This window comes from Alligator sinensis, unplaced genomic scaffold, assembly GCF_000455745.1.
Source record: "Alligator sinensis unplaced genomic scaffold, ASM45574v1 scaffold87_1, whole genome shotgun sequence".
Classification (NCBI taxonomy): Eukaryota; Metazoa; Chordata; order Crocodylia; family Alligatoridae; genus Alligator; species Alligator sinensis.
Genome location: NW_005841929.1, coordinates 895,438 through 917,726, shown reverse-complemented (window position 1 = coordinate 917,726; position 22,289 = coordinate 895,438). Strand labels below are relative to the sequence as shown.

Here is a 22,289-nt window from a genome sequence, read left to right as displayed (position 1 = left end):
AATAAACCTCACAACCTAATAAGATGCAATCTTAATGCAAGCACCACATATGTCTCAGTTCAGCAGCAGACATCACCCAAGGCCATGTCACTTATCTAGATGAGGGATGTTTTGAATGCTCCAGAATTAAAAACAGGCATTTCTGAAGTCTCTTGAGCAAGTGAAAGATTAATTCTGCCTTCCACACTGAGATTATCTGACTCTGGTCAAGTGAAGCAGTTGGGAAATGCACTACTCTGAAGCAATGAACTAGATTCAAAACCCTGGAAATCCTCATCATTTGTACTATAGGGTTTCTATTTGAAAAACCATTCATTATCAAAGCTACATGCACCGACCTATCCCTGCACATAACTTCTGTACTGTATTTTGTTACAAAAAAGTTTTTGAACGTATGCACCTGTTACAGCGTTTGCTCTTGCATGCTTTTGCTGCTGTAATTATCAACAGTTTATGGATGTTTACATCTTCACATTTTTGCATGTTCTCCAGGAATCACAAAATGTAAAATGATCAAACTGCAACTAGTTAATTGGGAAAGAGGGGGGATTTGCACACACTTTAGAGTAACTGTCCCTATGACTTCTCTTACCACATAGTAAATGAGAACTACGCTCAGGCAGCTTGCCCCGAGTAGAATGGGCTAAATTACTCTGGTATAGCTTTCATTTACTCTGAAATAAGAGTGGGCAGATGGACCATTACCCTTAGAGCGGCTCCATGCAAGTCCCTATCACTTTTGACTGGTTTCAATTTTGATGGTTTGCCTGAAGCCTAAGATGTTTGGGTCCCAATATTTAGATTTTAGCAGAAAATGTTAACCTCTTAGGCAAGTATGAAATGTAACTATATAATCTAACCACTACACTGTATTATGTTCATGCAGGGGTATGTCCCGAGTCTGGTACTATTAAATATCTTCATTAACAAATTTGAGGATGGGACTGAAGGGCACATTTAGCAAATTTGTGACCAAGCTGGGTGCAGTTGTAGACACTCTAAATGACAGCACTAGGGATCAGAACGACCTTGATAAATTGGAAAAATGGCCTGAAATCCATTGAACAAAATTAAAAAAAACCCCAAATGCAAAGTCTTGCACTTAGGACAGAACAATCACATGTACAAATACAACCTGAGGAATGACTAGGTAGGCTGCAGTACTACAGAAAAGAACCTGAGGCTACAGTAGACCATAAGCTGAATACGAACCAACAATATGCTCTAGTTGTAAAAAAGACCAATAGCACACTGGGCTATGTTAAGAAGATTTCACTTACAAGTCAAGCGAAGTGATCCTTCTACTCTATTTGCCTCACCTGGCTTACTGTGTCCAGTTTTGGTCCTCTCACTTCAAAAAAAGATTTGAGCAAATTTAGAGTCCAGTGGAAAGTGACAAAAATTATTAGAAGCCTGGGAAAAATGACTTCTGAGGTTGGACTGGAAGAACTAGGATTATTTAGTGTCTAAAAGAGGAAAAACTGAGCAGGATTGGATAACTAATACCTGAAGGGTAATTATATGGTAGGTGGACACCAAAAATAAATTATTTTCTATGGACAAGGCTAGGAGAAATGGTTGCAAATTGCAGCAAGTGAAAATTTAGGTTGAACTTAGTTAAAGTTTATCACAGAGCGTGACTAGGCTCCCAAGACAGTCTGTGGAATCTCCATCACTGGAAGTTTTGAAGAGAGGTTAGACAAACATTTGACTGGGTGCTTTACTCAGGGAGGATCCTGCCCTTGAGCAGTAGGCTGAACTACATGACATTCTGAAATTGACCCCTACCTTCCAGGAGACATAACTGCAAACATGTGAAGGAATAAACATGATCTTTCTGCCATATTTTTCTATGATTCCTATCAAAAAGGCATTTATGCCTTCTGCTGTTCCCAGCATGCCTTGCTTCTCTAACCAAAACACAGAGCTCAGCTAATGCATCTGCCTAAACTGACCTTTGTAGCTCACAACCTTCCCCACCTTTCTACCTTCTAATTTTATTACTCTTATGCATCACATCTCATCTGATACTAGTTCATAATTGTGGCTGGTCAGAAAATCGTTTATTTTTCCTTCCCCTCATAGAAAGCTTTTGGCGAAGAAGCTTCTAGTTCTGACAAAAAACAAAAACTTCTCAGGTAGTTCATTTTTGTCCATGGAAAGAAGGAGTTTTGCGTCAAAAAAGTTCTGATGGAAAATTCTGGACCAGCCCTAAATTTCTCTTTGGAAGAGGAGTTTTATCTTACTATGTCCTTTACAATATTCAGGGTCATTAAGCATCTCAAACTAATACAGCTGTGATAAGTTTAATTCTTGCTTTCTTTCCTTAATTTTAAACCTCTGTGCTCTTTGACTTGGGTGTCTCTTGGGCAGTGATTTTTAGCTTATGCAGAATCCTTACATTCTGTGGCATGGGCAGACATCCCCTCCAAATATAATATGAGGGCAACCAATTTCTGTTGCTTGTAGCACAATTAGCAACCATTGTAATTTCCACTTGATTTTTGGAATACCAAATGATTTTCCTCCATTAATCTCAGTCTTTCCCTTTAAAAGCATACATACAAACCCAACCTATAATTTGCTTCAAGTTTTTAAAAGGGAGCAGGAAACCTAAAAAAAATAGCTTGTATGTCCTTATAGATTATTCCACAGCCAGAAAAATACCATTGTTGGAAAGAAGTGATTTGAGGCTATTTAAGACTTCAAACCTGGCTTACCAGAACCTTTTCCATGAACACTCAACTTTAAGAATACTTCATTCCCAATGGCTGAATGGCCTGGAATAACCAAGATATGCCACAGGCTGCCTCTGGCTTCACACTTGTATATTTAAATGCACGCACCACATTCAGCCACATTAAAGAGGTGAAGCCTTGCAAGCCTAGCCATCTTCTGTGGCACATCCTCTGCTGGTGGGAATGAGGTGGGGCGAATAGGCACAGCTGAGTGCAGCTTGCAAGACCCAAGCCATGCTACCTGTCGAAGGGAATCAGATGAGGGTGAAGCAGGGCGGTTGAAAGAGCGGAGACTAAGGGAGAGCTCCCACTGGTCAACAAAGAATCGACGAGACGGTTCAGTCTCTGGCTAAAAAATAAAATAATAAATCAAGAAAATCAGAGTGATATGGACAAAAAATAAAAATAAATAATGTCTTATAGGAACCTTTAAGAGCCATTGGAGGCAATCACCTACCCTATCTCTTCCCTTTCCAAGTGACAAGGCAGAAAATAAAGAAATTGCTCTCACTATGGCCTTTCTTGGGGTGTAAGTTATTTTTACCTCCCTCCTCCACCCTGAAACATAATTTGGAAGCAGTTATCTAATTGCACAGAAGCTCAGGATCCTGGGGAACTGCTGCTTTCTGCAATACAACCAAGTCAGTCATTCATGAAGATTCTAAAACAATTTCTGGTACTCTTGCCTTCTCTCCTTGTGCTCTTGGGGAGGGACACATCTACCCTATCTACCCATTCTCGGCTCCCATGTGTCAAACTCAGAAATTCAACAAAGCCATTCTGAAACTGCCCCCACATCTGCTCTTCAAACCTGTCACGAGCCCCAGGAGGTGCCTTTGGAGGGACTTCACTACTGTATTTCCAGGTTTCATGCATGTAAGCAGGAGTGAGAGTGTACAGGACATGCTCAAAAGCATGCTTCCAAGGCTGCTGGGAGATTGCTTTCCAGGTTTTAACTAAAAGAGATCCAACATTTATGCCTTTTTAGGAGTGGGGGTGGAGAAAAGCCCTCTCACCCCTCCGCTATTCAGCATCCTCATCTCTATGACAAGAGAGACTACTGAACTAGCAATGAATTTTCATCTTAGAATCCACAAGAAACATGGGGTTTAATTTTAAATCACATTGCTCATCCTTTAAATGTATGTTTCATTGAAGACAAAATTAACAAGCTAGCAGAAGGTAATGAGCTTTGACACACTCCTGCTTTCCAAAACAGGAGACAGGCTGTGGCATAAGGCTTAGGCAGAGGAAGGAAAAAGCAGGTATAGGCATCTTTCCCTAAACTATGCAGTAATTTTTTGCATGCTCTGTTCTTCCCACTCAGAGAGATACCTCCTATCTTCACTTGCTTACTTGCTGCACTTTACAAATTCCCGCCCCCAAGAGAAAAGCACAGCTTAAAAGTGAGAACCAGCAAGGAGAGTTACCACTAATTCTTCCTCTGCTCTTTCTTATCATACAGCATAGGCTAAGTGCCAAAGCTGAAAAGCCAAATCTTTCCAAAATCAATTCTCCAGAAAAGAACCCAGAGATCACTAACCCAGCATGCACCTCTTAACCTACTCAGCTTCTGCCAGTCCATTATCACCATCTGCCAGGAAACACCTTTAGTATAGCAGCAGAACACAATAATTAGAAATATCACAATCCATTAGTTCTTGTCAACTAGTGTAAATTATAATCTGGTGGGAAAGCATTCAGAAGATTGTAAGAAGTTGAACATTTTAAAAGAAAACCCCCCTAAAGCTGCGACAGGGAAGGAATTACGTCAGTTATTTTTATATGATCCACAAAAACAGCTGTTTTTAGACACACATGCAAAGATGGAAAAGATATCCAACATTTGGTAGCTTGAGGATTTAGTCCATTGGCAAAAAATATCTGTGCTGCTTCAAGTCTTGCAGTTTAAAGGAAAATAGCAGTTGTGTCATTTTTATATGGGTACTTTTTACTTAACTGTAACTTTGAATCAACTAATAGTTATTTAAAATATTTTTTGAAGTCCCTAAATAAAAAGTCTCTAGTTTTTGCTATACATTCTTTCCTTCTTAGTGTCACTGCTTCTTCCTGTTTTCTTTCCTTAATATTCTACATCATGGCCTACATTATCCAAGCATCTGTTTCCGGTTTTCCTCTCCTACCATCTACTCCTTTTTCTGCTTTTTTCTACCTTGTACTCTCTGCCTCTTCCTCTGGATTTTTTCACCTCTTTCTTCTGCATCTTCACAGAAATCACACATAGCATCTCAATATCTTATCTCTGTCTCCAAATATAACTCCATACATCATTTCCACATACCCAGAGAATTTTAAAATGTTATCAGGCATCCAGTAGCTAGAGGACTAAACAACCAAGCCAGCAAGCAGTACAAAGAGACAGGAAGGTTGCATCTTTGCACAAATTAATATGCTAGCACAATCTCTGTTGCTGAAATGTACATGAACTATGTTTGGGACCTTTAACTATAATACCCTTAAGCTAATACATTTGAAATCTGACCTCTCACCCAACTATCTATGGTTGCTTCCCTATCCGTAGCCCTCCAGCAGTTTGAGTCACCCCCTACCCAAGAATACTTCTGCTGATTCACATAATGTTCCCAAAGGCAATAGTCCAAAACTCTGATTCTTATAACCTTCACTCTGACACAACTTGGAAAAGCTAACTACAGCAGCAACCCCCCTGAAGCTCACTGTATGTAGATTCAAGATTACACTACTGGATCATTTTCTGGTTTGGAGAGTTCATTCACAATAGTAAATACAGGAAAAAAACATTTAAAATAGCCGAGCTTCTTCAAAGTAGACACATTTGCCCCCAAAGCTTCCCACTTGCCAAGGACTGTTATAGATCTGATGTGTAATGCACAGGATAGGTAGAGGAAGCCAAGTGACTCCAAACCAGAGATGCCACTGTCCAAAGCAGCAGGTTGCCCAAAGGTCAGAGGTGGTAGGTGGGTGAGGAGGAAAAGCAAAAAGGGAAAAATATTTTACCAGCAGTAGCAACGAGAAACTTCATACGCCATCAGCTTTACTGCTAGAAGCAGCAATACTGGAAGAATGGCAACAAAACTGGCCTACGTAGTGCCTGGAAAGGGGGGAATGTGAACATGTCTACTCTGGAAATTAGTAACTGAAGTTTCCCAGCAATTCTTTCCAACTAGCACAGGGTCATGCCAGGAGAATTTTTTAGTGCAGGTGGTGATCAGCATGTGCCCTGAAGCTTAGGGGTGTTTGTTCTTGTCATTTGTATTTTATTTGGTGAAACAGCAAACACCAGGCAAACCCAGGTAAGAACCAAGAAGTATGCTGAAAACTGGCAAGAAAAGAAGTGAAGTTAAAAACAAAAAAAGTGCTTATGACGGTTCACACTGTCATAATGATTGCAATCATTTTTTGCAATGATTATTATATTCTGGTGCACACTTCTACCACTCTGATCCCAGCAGCCACACTAACTGAATCCTACAGAACTGCAAAACAGACAGAAGATGGCCAGACAAGACAGAGCAATAGTCACCTGACGCCTGACTGTTGGCTTTGGCTCCTGCAGGACAGGCAGTTGACATACCCTCTGCCCAACGTTCTGTGCTTGCTCAGGCACTTGATCATCAGAAAAAACCCAATGAGATCTCTGCTGGATAAGGAATGGAGGAGGAAATAAACGAAACAGGGGAAAAATATAAAACCAAAAAGGAACAAAAGTAAAACTCAAAACAAGGCCAGTGACAAATAAAAAGGGCACAAAAGCTCACATGCAGAAGAGACGAGCAAGAAGACCTCCTAGACGAACATTACCTTCTGTCTTCCAACATTATTCCAACTAGAAGCTCTAGATTTGGCCACTCAAGGGTAAGGGAGAAACAGTTGAATTAAGTAACTCCTCCACAGACCTCTACAACCAAAAGCAAGCAAGTGCACAGCTTCTATCTGGCCATTCCATCCAAATAAGGTCATCCCTAGCCTAGACAAAAAGCATGGCTAGAATGGTCAAAACAGCTCTGTCCTTGGCATCAAATCTCACCCCTGGTCTGTTGTCAAGAGATTTGCTTTATAGATTTCCAGACCAGGGAACAGTTATTTTATTTCTTGGCCTTTGTTCATAAGGATACTCATTTGAGAGTAAGGCAATCAAGAAAATAAGTGTGGGGAGCATCTAACAGCACACAACAAAACTAGGCATAGCGTGTTTACATCACTATAGAAGCTTCCCAGTTCTGTCCCAGCATATCCATTATCCCATCCTTCCGACTTACCTTCATCCTCCAACACAACTCTGTCAACAAGCCTTAATCATGATATGCTGAGCCCCTTTCTATTCCAGTCCAGGTATTGCTTGAGCAGATGTTGTTCATCTGCTGTGTGGATACTTCAGTGACATGGAAAAGAATCTACTTAGGACTGGCACGTGGCCTATTGTTGGAATGACAGGGGCATTAATCCATAATATCATGCAGCTTTCAGCGAGTCATTGTTTGTGGGATGAAAAGTAAATTGAATAGGAAACATCTGTATCCTATACAGAGAAGGCTCATACTTTATCTGTTGATGGAATGCTTAACTGCTGACTATATAGTCTAACAGATAAATGTATTACAACAACAGAACACAAGACTGTTCACAACTAATAACTGATACATTTCTTCTTATTCCATTGAGACAGTACATCACCACTCTTTTCTATTTTAAGCAGTTTAGTCCCTCCTGTCCCTTCTACTATGCCATTTTTGTTACAAGTAAAGTTAACAAGCTGTAGACCCTTGTGCAACTGCAGAGATGCCTGTTAAGTTTCTGATGACAGTCAGAAATCATCCTGCCCACCTTACAGGATCATGGGACTGCTATGTAGGATATTCTTTGCAAGGCACAGTAATTTCTCTTAGCTGGCTCCTACTTATGGTTTGGTCTATTAATGGTCTTCTTGAAGAGGCAATTCATTAGTTAATAGGGATCCAGATTGGCCAACTGTGTGAAGTGTGACCAAGTTCCTGTATGCTTCTGGACTCTTCAGGCTAACAGCTGAGCATTTCATTCTGAAGAACTCTTCAGTCTTTGAAACTAAATTAGCTCTTACCTTCTCCTTTGTAACCTGACCTGTAGAAAGCAGAATGGAATGCCAGTTGTTGAATGAACTAGAAAGCAAGCTATGGAAATGATGCAATTGTGTGCTCATGAAACAAACAAAAAAACCCCCCAAAATTTAAACTTTTTTTGTTCTGCTACAGCCACAGACCACTTTAACAAAGATATGTAGAAGTGAAGAACGGAGAGAGCTGAAGTTCCAATCTATGGCAAAATAAAGCAGGCAGCAAACAATCACTTTGTGAGTGCTTGTTAAGCAAGTAAGTATATAGACACTACACAAAATCATCATTCCTAACTAATTTGCAGCAGCTCCAGCATGTTAATAGCAGGACTGGGATGGACTGTGCTTCCCTCCACCCCTGTAAAGCTTCCTTTGAATATTGCACACATCCACTGCCATTTTTGTGCTACTTGCATCCATGCTGCTAGTTCATGCTCTTTTACCCTTTCCTGTCTGGGACTCTGCTCCCCAGGGGGGTCAGCGCCAGGTTCCCTGTGTGTCTGTAGACAACAAAGTGTGAGCTTAAGAATAACCATCATCCAGATTTCCACTTTAGACATGCCTGATTTGAGTCATCTTACAACGCAGTCAGAAAAGAGACTATCATGCTGAAAGACCACCAAGTTGATTAACTACAGTTTTTAAAAAAAACAAACAACCACTTGGATCCTTTGGGGGGGAGGGGAGAAGAAATCAGGTCACACAAGTCTATTAAGGCAATTAACCAGTATATACCAGTTGCCCAAATAAATGGCATTAGTATGAGGAAGGTGATAGAAACAATACATTCTTGCAGTGTGATATTAGATCAACGGAGAAAAATGGGAAGTTTAAAAGGAGAAGTGGCAATTAGTGCATTAGGAGCACAGAGACACAAGTTTGCAAAAGTTGTACTAGTGTACAAAATATCTATGACCAGGGACATAGATCAGTGAAAACAGCTACAATGTAGGGGCTAAACAACCTCAGGAAGGGAAGCTGTTTTGAGGAAAAATATGCCCCCATAAAGGTGCGACCCCCAAATTCATTCTTTGTATCAGCTTTATTCAGTAACAATGGGAACAGCCTCTCTACTTGTCAAAGGAAAGAAGCTGAGAGTATTCCAAATTTATTTAAGTGAAAGATATGCAAAAAGTTCCCTGGATAGCGTAAGGCAAAAGGTGGTAAATCCATAAACAAACAGATACAGATCAATAAACAAACCAGCAGCCATTGCTAACCTGAGCAAGCAACTGACTGACATAAGAGGGATCTCATATTTGGAGGAGTTAAAATGGAGAGAAGATAAAAAACTGAAGGGACCTTTGTATTATTTATCAATGTATGGACTAAACACAAGACTAGAAAATAAAATTCCCTAATTAGAAATGGATTCCCCCTGTGACCTAAACAAATTGGCACCTTCTTGCCACAGTTTCCTCATCTGTATGAAGAAGGCAATACTTGCCCATCTTGGGGATACTCGTATCAACTGTCCGACTCAAGAATCGTAGTAACCAGCTAAGTCCCAGTTCAGGTTTAAATAGCTTCCCTTCCTTCACTTAATTCTGCTAAGCCTAATTGCTGCAGCACACAGAACACATCATTACTCAACTTCAAGTATGCAAGTGGTTCAAGGGAAACCTATAGAAATGCCTCTACAGGAATGTAGTTGTGTGGTTCCTATTATCGTTAGGGAAGAGCAGTGGAGTTGAGTGTATGTGTTACCTCATGATTAGCTCAGGATCTTCCACAAGGAAAGGGAGTTTATTGCTACATTAGGAAGTAGTGACAGCAGTAGCTAACAAAAACACAGATCTAAGTGATACTAATGACCACACATGAGCTGACAAAAGACTAACCAGACTTTTGGCTGTCATATGAGTAGTAGGCCAACAATTCTGTGCTTCGGCATACCTACATGCACATGCCTAAGTCTTGTATAGTTTAAAAGTAACTGTCCTATCCGCATTGCAAATTCAAATTTAGACATATCAGTCTTGAGCTGTTAGGGAGAATGGGAAGGACTAAACTGCATATGCCATTATGACAGTCCCAGAGCACTCACAGAGTCTCTGAAAAAAAGATTTCCAGACAACATCCCCTTAAAACCTTGTTTAAAAAAAAAAAAGTGGAGATGGAGAGATGGGACTGAAACAGCAGGACAGCTGCAGCCTGAAAATGCAGGAAGTTAGTTGAAGCTGAATGCTGAACTTCATTTCCCATCCCACACCTCCCAGACCAAACTCTCTTTTGCAGAAGTGGCCTGGGATGGTGAAATACCTAACTGTTATAAATTCTCCTCTTCACATAAACATACCTATCCTAAGGGAACTGTGTATATGCAGTTAGAAGAAAACACATGTTGCTAACATTTGGCATCAAACTTCTCTGCCATCACAACACAAAACTAGAAATGGTTGTTGCCAACAAAAATGCTAATCAACTGAAATCCCAGGATTTTTTCTTGCACCCAAAAGTATTATGATTCAATTTCTGATACAATCTGTTCAGTGACTATTTGCATTTCTTATGAAGGAAAACAAAAAGGCTCCATCAAGTGGGTTAAGACAATATCCCATTGATAGACTTAATTTGGTTACTCATCTAGCCCCTTTTGCAAGCAGGAAAGAAATAGAGGGGAGAGAAGGGCAGAGCATGCAGAGTGAATCACCTGCTGGCTGGAAAACGATGGAGAGGAAGGTGGGGTGGAAGAAGAATAGAGAGTGATCACTTTTTTAGGGCAGGTCCGAGAACGATCCGTATTCCTCGGCTTGGTTTTAAAGGGAAGGGAAAAAAGAGAAAAAAAATAAGAAAAGTAAAGCCAAAAGGGAACTTTAAAATTGGCTTTGGTGAGGCAGAGTAGGGGTAGACCCTGACCACCAAAGAACAGTCACAGTTCAATTTGCAGTAGACAATTTAACTTTTCTGCTGAAATTAAAGATTTGAAATTAATCAGTCTGACATACTTCTAAGGACAACTACTAAATGTGGCGTTTCATATTAATAATCAATATTTCTGCTTTGCACCCTCATCACTACTGAAATACAATTAAAACTCTATATGGCACAGATAAAACTGTTCAGCATACATCTGGCAAAATTACCTGTCACTGTATCACATAATGGATTAAAAACATCTATCCCATTGGTCTAATTACACTTGCCTAAAGTTAATCAGTAATACAGCTCAAGTCCTATCACCAACAACTTTTATTTCCTCAGTTTCAACTCCATCCCCACACCCGAGACAAATTAAACAGATATCCAGGTACTTCTTGGGCCACTAGGAAAAGGTAGGGAAAAACAGCAACAATGTGCAGGAAATAAGATATAGAAGTAATCTGGCTAATCTGAGCATTATATCACAAGTCTTTTACCTTTTCTTTCCTAGTACACATTATTTTGCATTTTTAGATGCTCTTCATAGGTCTCCCTTTAATTTTTTAAGCCACAGTGCATTCCTTTTCTGCTATGTACAGCCTTTCTACGTACCCCTTCCCCCCCACAACTTTTGATCTCTTTCTTAGTTGCTGCCTTTCTTTTGCCTCATCTGCTAAGTACATCTGAAATAGATGCTTTACTAATAGGAATTAATGGGAATTTGAGATCTAAAAGGAAAAGTTACATATTTGTTTCTTGGTAGGTAGCAAAAGATAACAGACACCAAACAATGCAGAGTGGAATGGGCATAAACCCAGCCCTTCAGTAAATTACATTTCTGTGTATACAAAGATAAAAAGACTGCGGAAAAGAAGAAAAAAAGTCACCCAATGCAAACAGAAATTTCAGTACTAAAAACAACCAGATAAGTCATATGGAAACTGAAGTTGGTATTCACTTGATATCTCAGCTCCTGATGAACCCTGGTCATCTCATCAGCTCAGTAATTGCACGTCTTCAGGATTTGAGTTCTTGTGAAATTATGGAAGCATGTTTTTACAACTCTATCTCCTCCAGTTGCTCATCCTAAAAGGAAAAATGTCAGGCCTCCAAATACATAGTAGACTTGCACAGAAAGCAAGCAAACATGCAACCTCTACTATATAAGCATACGTTATATACACCAGTGAGTTTGCATTTGGGTATCACACACATACCTTGCTGCTATTAATAGACCTATGAAGCTGTGGCAGAGAACTGCTGAATGACCACAAGATGAGAGTGTGGAAACCCAGGACAAAATTAATTTTAATAGATTACAATAATTCACCATCAACACTCTGAGAGTAAGGACATCTTCCTGATAGACCAAGGTGGCAAAACACTCCAATCTCAACTTGTAAGATATAGCCATGCCAGGGGCAGATAGCAGGGGAGCCGTGAGGGGCCCGATCTTTGTTGTGCAGTGCAGCCCTGGCCCTTTCCCTGCCAACCACCCCGAGGCACTCATGTACCTGCCACCAGCAACAAGCCAGGCCTGAGCTCTGCAGATCTTGGTGCAGGAGCTTGCAGCCCCCCAGCAGCCTGCCACAGCTGGCCAGGGCTCAGGGCTGGGCCCTGACACCCACCATGGAGCCCAGGCTGCTTGCAGCAGGCGGCAGGGAGACTGCAAGCCACTGCACCAAGGTCTGTGGAACCCTGTCTTAGCTTGTTGCTGGCGGCAGGTGTATGCATACCTCCAGGCAGACAGAGGAAATTGTGAGGGACCTGATCCTTGTTGTGGCAGTGCATCCTTGGCTCCTTCTCCACCATTCACCCAAAGGCACACATGCCAAGCAAAATGCCTTTGTATCCCATGCCTTGGCACACGTGCCAGGAGTCGCCAACCCCTGTGATAGACCATACTTCTTTCTACTGTCCCAGTTGTCACTGACATGAGTCCCTCTCCTCACAGACAGCCAAACTGGCTTGGAAAGTTGTAGGACAAAAGCTACATAATGTATTTTACAGAATTAGGAGTTCACTTGATAAAGCTCACCACAAAAAAATAATCTAAATTAAACTACTATTCATGAGACACTGCATACATACTGCTCCATCTTATCCATTATTAGCTACTGTTAAATCAAAATAAGTTGCTGCAACTCCTACAGCAGGGTTATGGATATGTCATCATAGCCCTATGGCACGCATCATCCAACCACATCTAGTTCAGATCATGCAGAAAATGCAGGACAGGCTAGGTATTGAAGCAGAGCAGACAGGAAAGATTTTCATTTAATTAGGTACTTGAAGGTCCATAGTTTGACAAGTCAGAACCCTGAAGCAGGAACAACTTTATGCCTTTTATAACTGCACTTCCCTCAACTACACTACTATCTCTGCTTCTAGACGTAGATTTTTTTTTCCACTGAAACCTCAGGGATGAGTAAGGAGAAGGGATCAGACCACATGTGAAGTTAGTCCTTTACACATATGAAGGGCTTTGGTGGCATATGGGTCAAGTGACAAAAAGAAAAAATGCTTCAAAACAGCCATGATTGGGACTCCTGTTCCCCACCTCACCCAGAAGTTTTTTCTTGGAGAAGAAATATAACAAAAGACCATGTCACATCTCATCCTGATTGAAACTGCTGGCCAACTAAGTTTTTCAGCCACAGGGCAGAACAGAAGTTGGCCTTGGCTGCTGTGGAGTATTGCCAAGGCAGTCCACCCGACAGATACCAACCAATAACAGACCAGGACAGACGCAAGTGTTTTATCAACAGATTTCCTCTTATGTGATTCTCAAGTTTTCTCTCCCACATCTAGCCTTGTGGCTGTTGGAGTTTTCCTCTGCCATGCAGCTTCAAGATAGGGGACCAGATCTGACAATCACTGGGAAAAAGACTGGTTTGCTTTTCTGGAAAGCTCACCAGTTCATTCTGCCCACTGACAATGGTATTTAAACGATTCCCAGACCACCTGTTTTTCCTCAGCTATAAGGAAGCCATTTTGCTTTCAGATTTGTTCATTTGCTCTTCTTCTGGGCTCTCATCACAGTAAAAGACATTTGCTAAACCATGTCAGTCACAGAGCTCACAAGATGCCTCCTGTGAGCTCTGGCGGCTGTTGGAGAGAAGACGACTTTGCTTCTTCTATATCCAAGAGTGGCTCATTCTAGTAACCACAGTCCTCCAAAGATCCTGTAAGTAGTGGTTTTATTCCACACAGCAGCTCCAGCAACAGGCTGGAGCCCTAGCCTCATCATCATTCTGTGGTCCAGGAAGTATCAGTTCAGTTAGGAGTCCCCAGTAGCCAGAAAACTTCTTCAGTAGCGTAACAAGTTGCCTCCCCACTGTCAACTCCTGGTGTGCCTCAGCAACTGGCAGCAGAATATCTTAGCAAGCAGTTGATGCACTGCTTCAGAGACAACTTCCTGTAGCAAAAATTTCTGCCAAGCGGCTCCCCATCATTAGGAACAAACCTAGTTGGCTTCTTGTCTCAGTTTGATCTCCCAAGTCAACACAGAGGCAACACTTCTGTTAAAACAATCCTAGGGCTTTTGTCTCTCTGCAAGTGGAAACTGAGAAGCTTTGTTTCCCCAAGCCAGCTATTTCCTCATTTCCTGGAGAATGGATGATAGCACAGATGACACAGACACACACTTAAGATTTTGCTTCACGAAACAATGTAGATCCTCCTTCTCCATCTCAACTGCCAGCATACAAAGCCCAACCCAAAAGCTAGACCCAAGAAGCTCTCCTCCTCTCAACTTTAAAACAGTGATTTTCAAACAGTGTGTCTTGAGATCCTTTAAAGGGTGCAGCACGGTGCCGTGAAGCATTAGTACTGTTAAATGTGCAAACACCCACACATGATCTGCAGAATAAACCCAGAAATTTCAAATAGGAATCCACAGTGTCAAAAACACTGTGACCTGTTGTGGTCTTTCCAAGTTCTTTGCAAGAGAAGAATTGCTTTCTTATTTTTCCGTAGTCAGGAAACAAATGAAAGCTAAAAGCCAACATTTTCCAAGGGGTTGCCTCAAGTCTAAAGTTAAGAACTTATACATGAAAAAAAACTATTCAGGAAAAGGCCAGTAAAGGTCAAGCACAAAATTCAGGGGCTGTCTATATAAAAGGTTCTGGTTGTTACTCTAGAAATAGATAAGCCTGATGAAAAAAATAAAAGGTTAAGTGATGAAAATTGGTATAGCAAAAAAACTGTTACACTGCTGTCTACATAGGGTTCCATTGGCACCAATTTACTTGAACCACTGGTGACAATGAGATTTCTGTCTAAATTGTCTAGGAGTCAAAAAGTGAGCAAGCAGAATCAGGAAACCTATACATGTAAATTTAAAAGTGAACCTGTCGATGGACCTTCCATGAGGCATAATTCCTCTCATTAGTTTCTTTTTTCTTAGAGAGAAACCTTAAGAACACCTGGTATTGATGACAGTATGACTTCAAGGTAAGATATGGCTTGAGCTAAGGTATTTTTTTTGTTGCTGTTTTTAAGAGTTTACTGTTAATCCACAGATTTGGAAGAAATTAACCAAACTGGTTTCTTCTTCCTCTTCCCATCTCAAAAAGGTATTCTTATCAGATTGTGATAACAAACTGATAGAGATGCTAGAAGTAAGTGTCTACATCTTTGTATATCCTCATGGAGGTGATGAGGCCAGTTGTATTGGAAATTAGGAGAACCAGAGGAAGTCACCATGATTAGTAACGCTACCTGTCTGTAAAGAGGGTAGATTAAGAGGCTAACATTTTAGGCTACAGAGCTGAAAGAATGCCAACTGTAAGAACAGGAAACAAGGACTATAAATGAGAAAATGCAAAATTTGACCCCTAATAGTCTTTCTTCTGAAGCTCTCCATTCTGGCCTACCATATGATAGAAAATGCAAAGGTCCTTTAATTTTCAGTAAGACAGCACTTTGCTCTGGAGATGGGGAAAAGGCAGGGAAAGAATCCTTAGAAATTCTCAGTTTAAAGAAATTGAGATTTCTGTCAAATCTGGAAGTGCTCTTGCTAGGAATTTTGCCAAACAGGAAAAAGACAAACTTCAGTGACTAAGAAAGCTCCTGAAGCAGCAGAGCAGAGAAAACATATGACAGGAACAGCAAGCCTGGATATTCAGCAGAAAAATCATGGGGGGAGCATTTTTACTTTCTACCACATACACCAGTACGAATGATTCATTCAGCTCTAACTGCTGGGAGAGTTTGAGTAATTTCTACTTTTCTAAATGGAAACTCAAGATATGTTCCAGGCACTCCTCATATTTCATGTGGATAGCATTCTACTCTGGAGGTCTATACTCAGATGCCTTTGAAGGCAATATTCCTGCAAAAATATCCACTAATAGCCTGAGGGAATAAGCTGGAACTGGTGCTAAGGGACGAGGAAGGAAGGAGAGGAATTTTGACTGCTAGCCTTCTTGAAACACTAAACCCTGTGGTCACTCCTAGAGAGAGATCTCAACCTCATTCAGCATTAGTCAAATTAATCCAAACAAAGGCCTTTGCAAAATGACGTAGAAAAATGTTGAATAAAAAGGCAGAAAGCAGTAGGTAGTGAAAACTGGTACAAGGCGTGGAAATCATATCAGATTCATCTGGTTTGTTTACCTGTTTCCACTGAGGCACAGGAGCAAGGCGGCCCTGCTCTCGTTGTCTGTAGGATGGCTGGTTGAGAACACGTTCTTGGTAAGGCAGGACAGGCTGTCACATTCAGGTCATAAGGAAGGTGAGATGGATCATGGAGGAAGAAAAATATAGCAGAAGAAACTCAAAGAAAGTCAAAGGATTGGGTGACAAAATGAGACACACAGTTGGGAGGAAAAAAATGGAGTAGGGAAGAATTAGTTATCAAGTAAAATATAAAATATATGAAAAAACAAACAAATGAAATATAAACAAAAATGGGGAATTTTAAGATTCCTTCAGCACCTTCTTTTTGTTTTCAGTGTTTTGCCTGTTCCACGTGAACAGTACACAGTGCTTAGGAAACAAACTAAATGGACCAGAAGACTCCTTCCAGACCTAGATTCCTGTATGTAACTGCAGAAGAGAAGCCACAGTTCCTATTAGAGTCACAGTTGAGACTGCAGCACAACATAGACATACCCTTCCTAGCTTTAAGTACTGGTAGTGGTCTAACTATGGCAGCACAGAGCTCAGTGCACGCTGCCAAACCTACTCAGATGGCTAGTCCAGGTTGAGTTCAGTGCTGTTGTAGCTACACTGCTAGGAGTATCCACTCTAGGTAGATTAAAGATAGTTTGTGTATACTGAAACTACACAGAAATCACAGCAGTAACTACACTGTACACAAAGCTCATATGGTGGCCTTAACATCCAGACAAAAGGCACCACAAGGAATAATACAGGAGATCTACCCTAGAGAGGCAAAAATCCCAGGTGCCTAAATACCATTAAGAATCTAACTCTTGTTCACAAAAGCAGATGTTTATAAACAATCCATAAATATACTCACGTTGGAAAATAGTAGAAAGTTCTTAAGTATAAGAGCAGAAAGGCTCTGGAAGAGTTTTTTAGTCAGAATAGTGGGAGTAAAAAAAAAATCTAACTCGTGTACCATCAAGATTAATGAGTTTGCAAAACAGATTGCAACACTGGGCTTGTGGTAGCAGGAGGCTAAACTCAAAACAAAAGGTATACGCTTTTTACCACTATACGCCTAATAATTAAGTCCTATATTCTTTAAATCCCCAAATCTCTTGGATTCCTATTCCCTGAAGTAGCATTTACCTTCACTTAACAAGAGCATACGCGGAGGGTGAAATGCAAAACCTCAGCATTGAGTCTATAACGATGCATCTTTTTGCTACCCTCATTCCTATGACATTTCTCCAAATCCTCCTGAAAACAAAGGGTTTCTACCATACCAGTTCAGGTGAAAAATCTTGTTGGCTGAATTTTAGGTATATAAAGCATCAAACCAACTTCTACCTGTCTCCGTAGGCCTGTGGACTGCACAGGTGCATTCTCCTCAAATTTGGCCAGCAGTTGGGTTGCCATGGACTTCACTTTGTTCTGATTCCCAATGGCGGCATCAATTCTTCTCTCTGTCAGGGCACTCACAAGCGTGGGTCTCTCGTCTCGGTAGTTGCGTGGGACTTCCTCCTAACAAACCAGTAAAAACTAAAGTAAATGGCAGCTTTAAATTGCTTTTTCATTTAAAAGGAGACTTCTGCAGTTCACCACCACAGAAGCCAAATCCATTAAACCACATTTCCAAATTCATGTTTTTCTCTCGTCTGCTCATCATCCTCCTCCATTTACTTTCACCCTCGTTTAATACTACTGATATTATTTTCTATTGAAATCTCTATAGTTCAGAAGACTAACAAATCTGTTGGCATGACGCAGGGATGTCAAACTCATTTGCCAAGCAAGGATCTATCCCACAGGGCTTTTCACAGGGCAGTAGCACAGGCAAATTCTGGCAGCCATAGGGGTTAATACCACTGCCACTTGTCCTACTACCAAATTTCTGGCCCCCAGGAACAGATCCAGAGTGGGTCTCTCACAGTCCATGAGAAACCTCATGGGGCATATTAACCTGCCTCCATGAGCCAGATGATTGACACCCCAGTCATAAGGCAATGAGCCATTCTTAAGCACTGAATTAGAACACAAAGTGAAAGCCTTCATCTCAGAAGTATCTATCTGGACATGCATACCCTAAGTATGGGTGTGTGCACATGTGTATGACACACACTCTCCCACTCCCTATATGTGCCTTGCACACTAACATTGCAGTCAGTCCCAAGAAAATTCATGCTCTAGTTCCAGTTTGAACAGAATTGCTGATACTATTGTACTGCTGTAGCTTAAAACCATGCCATTCCTTACTGCCCTAACCAAGTCACGAAACTGTAAGAAAACAAAAGAAGGATCTGTTAAGAACATTACATTTATATCGCCTTATTTTTGTTTCTTAGAAGCCAGAATTATATTTGATACAAACATGACACTCCTACTAGGATCAACTTCAATTCAGGAGATATCATATTAGATAAGGCTAGGTTCCCTGTTTGCATTCTATCATGTACTTTTTCCTTGAGTATTTTGTCTACTTTTCTACTTACATCTTCAGACTGGCTGGTCTTTCTCCTCTTTCCTGCACCATCCAGTTCTTTCTCCTTTTTGTCCTACAAAGGAAAAAAGCATCCAGATACTTGTATAACTTTTTCTCTCTGGCCCACAACAAGTCTTGTCAGTGCATTACACACATTTATGTTAGAACAGGTCAATTCCCTATGCTTATTTTCCACCTGTACACAAAAAGGGGTTCCCTGCACTTACTCGCCTTCACTTAAGGAACCAAACTTTATCATTTGAAACTGTAAGTCATGGAAATTCAGTTAATTGGGAGAAGAACCAACAGGTGATGCTTTGGACCCAAGCTACTGCCTCAGACCAACTGTCTTCGTAGGATGCTCACACTCTCTTTCCACACTCTCTCCAACCCAAAATTCCAAGTCATGCTGAGATAGTTTCAATCAAGTATTTCATAAACTGACAATACACATTCTGTGTTTAGTGCTGCAGTTAAAGGGAAACCAATGACCTGTGGGATTACAGGGTGGGTGTACACACAAACACTTTTCAAGCACACATTTACAGCTTGGCAAGCACTAGTTATTTCAGGGTTACAGAGAGTAAGACATGGCTACCTTTGGCATGCGTTTCCGAGAGATACTCTGGCCCAGTTTGCTAAGAAAAGAGATTGGAGACTTTGTGCTGGCAATTAGTGCTGCTTTCTCTTCTGCATTCAGGTCCAGATTATCTATAAAGAAAAACCGGTGATGTTACTGAACACTGAGGAAAACTGCATACAATTAGCAATAGCCACAAAATAGTCAAGGGATTCACTCACTCAAACTCTATGCCTTTAAGTCTTCAACTTTATGAACATTTGACAAAAGCACTCAGGATTGTCTGAGTATACTTTGATTATTTCCATATTTGTAGACCAGCATAATTAATGTTAGTAAAAAGAGTCATGAGCAGATGCATACTGCATTGTACATTAATAAAAAGTGTGTATTTAAATAACACCAAACGTTCTTCAATAAAGCGGTATATTTTAAATAAGGGTATGTCTGCAAAGCTGTCCAACTTCAAAATGGCTGTGGAGTACACCCCATGCAAGCCACAATAGTGTGAGCCAGGTGACCACTCCAACCCCTGCACCATATGGCACAAGTGGACAGGCCCTGCTCCCTAATGCACACAGGCAGCCCCCACCACTGTTCCACTGCTCATGTGGACAGCCTCCTTCACTGCTCCACTACACGGGCAGACACCATGCATGCCATCACCACTACACCAGGCACCTGAGCAACCACTCCAGTACGTGCCTGCTCTTCCCCAACTCACCAGCTGCAGGCTCCCTCACCGCACTGCACTGCCGGCTCCCACATGCAGTGCCACCACCTGGGACAGGCACAGAAAACAAGCCAGAGGGAAAGACTAGATCCCCAGGCTGCTTTTGCTGCCAGAGCAATAGGGAGCAGTGGCCAGGTAAGAACTCAGGGGCTTTAGATTAACCCCTTGAGGGCTGCATGAGGCCTGTCAGTTGGACAGCCTTGTACTGAGGGTTGATTCTGCTTTAGGTCCTCAGAACCCAGGAAAAAAAGCTTTAACCATTATTTTTAGAATTTAATAGTGTGGTTAAGACTTGGGTTACGTGACTCCATGTTTTAATTCTAGTTCATAAAAATAAGATCCCTCAGGCTCTCTTTCCACTAAAGAAAAGTTAAATTGTTTGGACTTTGTGTATACCAGCAATTAAAATGCTGTCACACTTTCCAAAATTAACAACAGTACTACATGCCAACTGGCAAGCAGGATCATGCCAGCAATGGAGGCATCAGCACTCACTAGCAACAAAGAAGGAGTGAAGTTGTTTATTAGTGCTAAATGAAAGTTTAGCACTGATGAAAGAAGCTGAATTAACACTTAAAGGCTGGGTAGCCTTTCTGTCTCTGTTCCCTCTCCGTTTATTCAGGTAACAACACATGCCACCAGAAACAACAAGGTTGCCAACTTCACACACAGCAGTCGGCCATCCACTGACATCTTAAACCCTTGTTCTGGCTCCCCATACTGCCAGGAGGGCAATTGTTAGCACTAACAGAATGGCAATTTTTTGCAATATGCACCCAATAAGCAACTAACATGAGTTCTTCTAGGTGGAACACAAAGTAAGCTGAAGCAGACAACATGCATACAGCAGCCATAATCAAAATCTAAATGATTTGCTACAAAGTGCCTCACCACTGGAAGGGATGGTATCCTTGAACATTTCATAGAACTGTGTGAGGTACATCACCATGGACAGTTTATCTGGATCCCCAACAGATGCCATTTCCTTTCCAGTCATGATAGGAGAAATTCCAAACTCCTTTTCAGCTATGTCGAATGCCAGCTGGTTATTCTTCTCCACATTGTGCTCATCCAGAGAATTAAAGTCTCTGCAAGGGGCAGGGGAAAAGACATGCATCAAGTTGGGTATGGTTTGTTTTGATAGGAAAAGCAGCGCTCTCCAGCTTTCACTATGAAACTGTCAAGTACCCTTTTTTTCAACTGTCCTGTCATCATGCTTTTTTTTAATTATTTTTTTTTTATTTTATTACAGTGCTGTTAATACTCAGCCTGCTAACTGGGTGTGCTAACCTCAGTACAGAGCATCTGATGGAGTGAGCTTCAGCCCACAAAAGCTTGTACTACACATATATTTATCTACTTTTGTTAGTTTATAAAGTTGCAAAACTACCCTGCCTTCTGCCTAACTTTAGTACACCAACAGAAATGTAACTACTAAGAGACAGGGCAGAATAACTGCTTAGCTTGCTTTGCACATAATTCTCTATTAACATATCTTCATCATTTGACATTAGAGAATTTCTCTTTGATAATATCTCACTAGGAACCTGAAGTCATTTTAGACCATCATAATACCAGAGTTTTTGCTGGCACTTCCACCTTCCAAAGCTTTTCCTTTTGCAAATTATAGGATTTGGGTACATTTTTATTCTTGCAACTTAATTGGGTAGTATCTACATAAAAGAATACTGCACAAACTGTAGCAGTGTTAGATTCCCTACTGCATATCAATTCAGATTAGAGAAGACCTTTTCTAGAACTGAAAAGCTACTCCAAATGGCTTAGCTAATAAGGCAGCTATGTAAAAAAAGATTACAGCAATAAGTCAACTATGAATTAAATTGACTAAATTCACTTAGGCTGGTAAAGAGCTGTTGGGTGATAATGTATTTCAGTCACTAACAATTTGGAATGATTTAATCAAATGTTCTAAAAAGAGCAAGTGAAACTTTGCCCAGTATTCAAACCATTACAGCCCTTTTCCCTTACAAGTGAATCATTCTACATTAGGTTTTAGTCTAATTTGAATTATTTCAGTTTATTTTCCTCACATACCACAATGTCATTGTTTTTTAACACTATCCTCCAAAGTATTTGCAAATCTGCCCCTATATTGGTTGCAATTTCCCTGTTCTAGTAAAACAGTCAATTACTTACATCAAGTCAGGACGGTATCTATGGATAATGGCACA

The 22,289-nt window shown here is 40.9% G+C and overlaps 1 protein-coding gene across 1 annotated transcript in view; it reads right to left on the bottom strand.

The window, feature by feature from the left end:
- MICAL3 (microtubule associated monooxygenase, calponin and LIM domain containing 3) overlaps positions 1 to 22,289 on the bottom strand; it is a 235,660-nt gene that overhangs the window by 105,986 nt on the left and 107,385 nt on the right. The window contains 10 exon segments of the mRNA XM_025198828.1: positions 2,980 to 3,087; positions 6,262 to 6,378; positions 8,271 to 8,327; positions 10,481 to 10,579; positions 16,309 to 16,401; positions 17,653 to 17,826; positions 18,795 to 18,857; positions 19,383 to 19,495; positions 20,989 to 21,185; positions 22,255 to 22,289. The exon segment at positions 22,255 to 22,289 is cut by the window's right edge and continues 11 nt beyond it. Coding sequence (XP_025054613.1) covers positions 2,980 to 3,087; positions 6,262 to 6,378; positions 8,271 to 8,327; positions 10,481 to 10,579; positions 16,309 to 16,401; positions 17,653 to 17,826; positions 18,795 to 18,857; positions 19,383 to 19,495; positions 20,989 to 21,185; positions 22,255 to 22,289 — 1,056 coding nt within the window.